Genomic DNA, 6,000 nt, shown 5'->3' with positions numbered 1-6,000 from the left:
ATTTGAAGAGTTTCACTCAGTTTTTATTGTGCTTGGCTTACTCTGAATGTTAAATTAACCTGGCGTCCAGGTTATCAAGGAATCGTGGAGTAGTTTTGATCAGGATCCTTCAGTGCACATATGAAATATATGCTGCTTTCTTCCTTTCTGTCTCAGAGATTATTGATCTTTGGCTCTGTCTTCCTCAGCTCACCCCCAACTGGTCAGGTTAGATGGCCCCGCCCCTCCCTGAGCCTGGTGTTGCTTCTTACTGTTTCTTCCTGTTAAAAGAGTTTTTCCTTCCCAGTGTCCCCAAAGTGTTTGCTCAAAGGGGGTCTTGTTTGATTGTTGAGGTTTTCTCTGTATTGTTGTGGGAACTCTTGGAGAATACATCAAAAAGCACCTTGAGGTGAATGCTTTTGTGATTTGGCATCATCTAAATAAAACTGAATTGAATCAAGCCAGTTACATCACTTTTGTCATTCCTAACATTTACACTCCAGGTCATGTACTTGGGGAGGGACTCGGTGTCTCACCTAAACAAATGTGGTCAGGGGACCGGTGGACTGAGATTGGCAGACAACCTGCTCTATCAGCTGAGCGGCAGGTGCATTTCTGTTCAACACTTAGGTTTCACTGATATCTTCATATTGCCTTACATTTTGAATGAACTATGAACTGTCATGCATTGATTTAGTGGATAGAAAAAAAATTGAGGAGCCGAGAAAAAGGCTTCCAGGTAAGACAAAGCTCAGAGTGTAACAAGATCATTTATTTTACTGTATAGCAAGTTCTATTATTATTATCGTTAATATTTTACACAAACGGTGCTTGTTTTTAGGGTTGCTGTGTGGCCTGTAGAGCATTATTCACATAGCTTTCAATCATACTTCTGCTCTTTCCTGCGTCAACGTTCGCGAGCAGTGATTTTATTTTGTAAGCCACCAGAAGCCTCGTTGGTTGCGCTCGTGATAAAGCTGTTCCGTGTCTTCTGCGGAAAACATCCGAGGTAAAATAATAATAATAATGAAATAAATAATAAAAATAACATTAATAATAATTCATGTTAAGAACAGTGGGGGAGGGGGCGGAGCCACCGGCCGCGGCTACTTTCTGTGACTCGTTAGATTCAGTGATTGTTTCCATCTTCACGTGAATCCGGTCTCGTGCGGGGCTCCGGCAGCTGATATCTGTGTGAGGGGAATAACGTTAGCACCCACAGGAGACGGATGCTTTCACGGTAAGCGGTGCATCGGCTCCACGGAGAGCTTGCAGTGAAGCAGGTGAACACGAAGCACACAGCGAAGAGCCGAAGTGGAAATCACGTCCAGATAAGTTTCCGTTCGAAAGACACAGATGCTAACGCAGCCACAGAGAAAGGTTTGTTGGACAGCTACCGTGTGCCACCCGAGAACCCCTTTTGTCACTGCGAGTACCGTGGACGTGGAAATGTCCTCAGGCAACACAAGCCCACTGGCTTTTGTTTGTTTTTAGTGTGGTTTTACGACATGTGTACCTGTGGGAGCGCAACATGTAACAAGGTAGGCCCACAGCGGAGAGCCTCGCTCTAGCGTGGAGAGACCCTAACGCCAAAATGTGGCCGTTTCACAGCGCCTGCCTTTAACAGAGGTGCGAGCCCAGGGAACAATCATCCATCTGTCGCTGTGCATCGGTTAGTTTGTTACAAAGGGATTTATTGAGACGTGTAAACACGCAGTCCAGAGAGCAAACAGAGCTTCGTAGATTTTGTATGACTGCCTTTATTCGTCAGCACAGGTGAGCTGTCATCAACAAGCTTTTAAAATGTGCTCGCAGTCTTCAGAAATAGTTCTCCGGGCTCCTAGAAGGACATCCCAAAGTTCCTCTTCGTACTCACACACTGCTTCATGATATTAAAGTCTGAGGTTGGAGGATCGTCTCTGACGCACAGTTTTATGTTGTGCATTTGTAATGTGTTCGGGATCGTTGCCATGCCGAAAAAATAAAGGCACTGTCCAAAAGCCTTTTGGTACTGTGTGCTGGATCAAACTCTGACACTACTTTTCTACATTCGTATCCATTGTGCGGAGATCCCCACGGCTCCTGACTGAGCAGCAGCCCCAAACACCCAACCTGCACCGTCACACGGCTGCGGACGTCTGCCTCCGTGGATAAACTTTTGGCTTTGACTTTCACATGCTGTTCATTTGCTGTGTAACCACTTCTTCTTCTTTTGTTTCCCCTGCATGTTTTAGGGCACACAGCTCATTATTTTGCAGTTAATAGTGCTTTAGTAATCACTTTTGTGGGTCACACTCAGACCTATAGCCTTTAGTGACGCGGTCACCCGTGAGCTGAACTGGTATCCATCTTTGCCTTTGTTCATAGATTCAACTAAAATATTGTTTACATATTTTGCTACACCAGATATGTAAACGCATCTGGTGCAGCAAAGTGCATGGATTAAGTTTGCAGGTTAAAATAGTTGGCTGTTCATCCCTTAAGCTAAGTGCCTCGTAGTTCAGTGTTAAGATAAGCAGATTAGCAAACAAAAAGCCGTACTTTGAAAAAGTTTAGGGACAAGGACTGGAAAGTGAGTGAATTTGAGAAGGCCTGGAACTGCTGTACAAGACATTTGAGAAGCGCCGTGGACTATACTTAAAAGCCTAACTGAAATGAATTCTATCAGTTCAGCAGAGAAGAAAAGTGGTCAAATATCCACCCAGAAGGTTGTTCATGGCTGTCGAAAGCATGTAGTCAAGGTGCAACTTGCTAAGGGACATTTAACCAAATATTAGCGGCGTGTATGTGTATGTGACTGCGTGAGAGAAAATCCAAAATAAGTTCAAATGTTCCCCCTGCGATTCTTGTCATTTAAAGCCATTAAAGATGTCTGCTGTGTAATGATTCCACCCGGGAAAAAGAGCAGTTAAAAAAGTTAGCGTGACACTTCTACCTGTTGCTCTCTGGTGACTTTGTGTTTCTTTATTCAGGTCATGTGAGATTTATGGAAAGCGGAGGAATGAAGGCAGTGACACAAAGAAAATCAGCGGAGTAAATGTTAATACGTCCAACTTTGATATGTGGCCTACGGAGACGACCGGGCTCAGGTGAAACGGTCCCATTTGCAAAGCTGAAAAACCAGAGGTGGACATCACGATGATGAAGAGTAGGCGTGCTCAGATTGGACCTATGAGAGAAGGCTAAGCACGTCAAGTGACCTCACTGGATGGAGTGACTGTGGATGCAGAGAGGACGTCTCTCCAGTGTCCTGACAGTCTGCTGTCCACACGTGTGGGCTTCCCTCACAGGATGTGAACCTGAGACTTCGGTCGGTGTTTGATTTATGCTTCCATTGTTTTTGAAAGAAGACTGGGAGCTGCAGCTGAATGTAAACCATGCCTCGGAACCGAGCCTTTTCTGAGCCCGAGTATTCTGCTGAGTATTCAGCAGACTGCTCTGTGACGTTGCCCTCTGACCCCGGGCAGGCAGTGGGGCGAACACACGAGGTCACGGTGCGGACCTCGGGATGCTGCCTCTGTCTGCCGCGTTTCATGCGCCTGACCTTTGCGCCCGAGTCCTTGGAGAATCTTTACCAGACCTACTTTAGACGGCAGAGACACGAAACGCTGCTGGTGCTCGTTGTGTTTGCCGCGCTGTTCGACAGCTACATCATCCTCATGTGTGCTGTGGTCTACACCGCTGATAAGCTGGCTTCTGTTTTAGTGGCATCAGTGGGACTGGCAGCAGATATCATTCTCTATCTGCTGTGCCGCTTTGGGCTGCTGCCAGACCGCATCTCCCGGCGGGTGTTGCCCTATGCCCTGTGGGTGCTCATAGCCGCTCAGATATTCTGCTACCTGGGGTTGAATTATGCTCGCTTCCACCAGGCCAGCGACACTGTAGGCTGGCAGGCTTTCTTCAGTTTTTCGGTTTTTCTGACTCTGCCTTTGAGACTGACTCCCATTGTGCTCATCACCACTGTGTCCTGTGGGGTCCACACCCTGGTTCTGGGTGTCACCATTGCCCAGCAGCAGCAGGATGACATACACGGCGCAGCACTCGGCAGACAGGTGAGAGTTGAGTTGTCTGTTTGTTAACGCATTGAATTTCCTGTGTCTAATGGCATGTAGCCAGATGTAAGGCAGTAAAGCTCCCCAAAGCCAAATATCTCCGTTTCACAGGGATACTAACTAATACTGGATAGGTCTGGTAACTGTACGCAGATTACACAGTTGACAGAACAACCCGCAGAGTCCTCTTTGTTGGTTTCCTTTTTAAATAACGTTTATTTTCATATATTGTGTTTTAAGAGAAGCAGTAGTTGACTACATGACAAGTTATTATTAACATTAGTGCCACGGGTCTGCCCTGAAAGTATGGACGAGTGTCCAGATGAAACCAGAGTCATGAAACTGCATTAGGAACAGGAAAAGTTTCACCTTTATGGTAAAATTATTATTTCAACTTGTCAGTATCTAAATCTGCCATTCACATATAACAGCCACTGTAATCAATACTTTTTATATCTATCAATATAAAGTATTCCACTTCATATGCTTCTTTTAAAAGGGCCACTTTGTCCAGCTGTTTGTCTTTTTCTCAGCAGTTATTAACACTTTGAGAAGATATTTGTCCTAAACGTGCAAACCAGTTAGTGTATTACCTAAATATACAGTATCAGAACTACAGTCAATCTCAAAACCTAGTGTGACTTTCATTTGTGCCACTACGTCTGACCAATAACGTTTGTGATAGTTGCATCTGTTGTATTATTAGATCCAAATCTGTCGTTTAATGGAAAAGCTAATAAAATTCTTCCATGAAAATTTTCTCCACTGGCAGAACTGGAGGTGCTGTTTTTGTTTTAAACACATATTTGTATAAAACTCACCTATTAGTGTTATATTTGCCTCTTATGTCCCATTTGACTTTGTCTTTAATGAGGACAAAAGGGTTTTTTCCCCTAGTGCTTTTTTTTTTTAGCAGAGCAGAGAATTTGCAACGCGACATTTCTGAACATACTATTTTCATTATTTCTATAGAAAACCGAAATAATTTCTGCTTGCACACGATACAAGAATTATTTCAGGAACAAAAAATGGCCGGTGGCTGTTTGCATGGTTTCTCTCCAGCTTCCTTCCACAGCCCAAAGACATGCAGTTAGTGCGTTACAGTGTGTCTCTCAGTGTTAGCTTTGCATCAGCCTGGTGACCTGTCCAGGGTGTATCCTGCCTCTAGGCTCAATCCCCCCACAACCATGCAAAGGATAAGCAGAAGATGGCTGTGAACCAAAAAAGTTATCACCCTGCTGAAAACGCCACCTTTTTATTGAGCTACAGCTGAAACCAATGCTGTGCAGTGATGTGCTTTAACTTTTCAACGCTCAAAGCTTGTAAAATCGAACTAAAGCTGAGGCTTACCTTCCAGTTTACACACTTTATAAAAACTTCAGCAAGCAGGGTTTGTGTAGGTGCTTGAAATCCTTTCTTGGATTTTAATATTGTCTTTTCAGGGTTTCAAAAGTGCTTGAATTTTGGATGTGGTGCTTAAAACTGTATTTCATTCACAACATATGAGTATTTGATTGCATAGTTTGCTGATCAGATGGAGAAAGAAAATGAGTCAAAAAGGCTAAAAGAAACATTTCTCCACTGGGGCGTGCTTTGCACCTCTGCGTCAGTCAGTCTGTTTTAATGAGTGTTGGCTGGAAAACGACAAATACGAATTATGGATAAGACGAGGACCAAATCCATGCGTAGCCACATGCAAAGTCTGCAAAAAGGATTTTCACAGTGGGGGAGTCTGCGTTCTCGAGTCACATGAAAGGTACGTGCACATTACACAGTAATGCTAATTTGTTTATTTTCGCTAGTTAGCAAATTCACAGGATAAATTGTGAGTGTGATGCAGTAAAGCAGTACTAGTGATAATTTATGGAATATGCGTTAACCTAGCTAACATTACTTAGCAGTAACAGTGACTGTAATTAGTTCCCTCAACTGAAAGCTTTAAACATTAGCCCAATATAACCAGGGCTTT

At 44.0% G+C, this 6,000-nt stretch overlaps 1 protein-coding gene across 1 annotated transcript in view; it reads left to right on the top strand.

The window, feature by feature from the left end:
- The first annotated feature begins 1,131 nt into the window (after positions 1-1,131).
- adcy3a (adenylate cyclase 3a) overlaps positions 1,132-6,000 on the top strand; it is a 63,216-nt gene continuing 58,347 nt past the window's right edge. The window contains exons 1-2 of the mRNA XM_085366086.1: positions 1,132-1,359; positions 2,952-4,031. Coding sequence (XP_085222212.1) covers positions 3,357-4,031 — 675 coding nt within the window. The 5' untranslated portion in view covers positions 1,132-1,359; positions 2,952-3,356. The remainder of the gene's footprint in view (positions 1,360-2,951; positions 4,032-6,000) is intronic.

Source organism: Diplotaxodon limnothrissa, linkage group LG11 (assembly GCF_057381915.1).
Source record: "Diplotaxodon limnothrissa isolate DT_005_m linkage group LG11, D_limnothrissa_male_GT1.1, whole genome shotgun sequence".
In the NCBI taxonomy this organism is placed as follows: domain Eukaryota; kingdom Metazoa; phylum Chordata; class Actinopteri; order Cichliformes; family Cichlidae; genus Diplotaxodon; species Diplotaxodon limnothrissa.
Note: the sequence above shows the minus strand (reverse complement) of the source record. Positions and strands in the feature narration are given on the sequence as shown.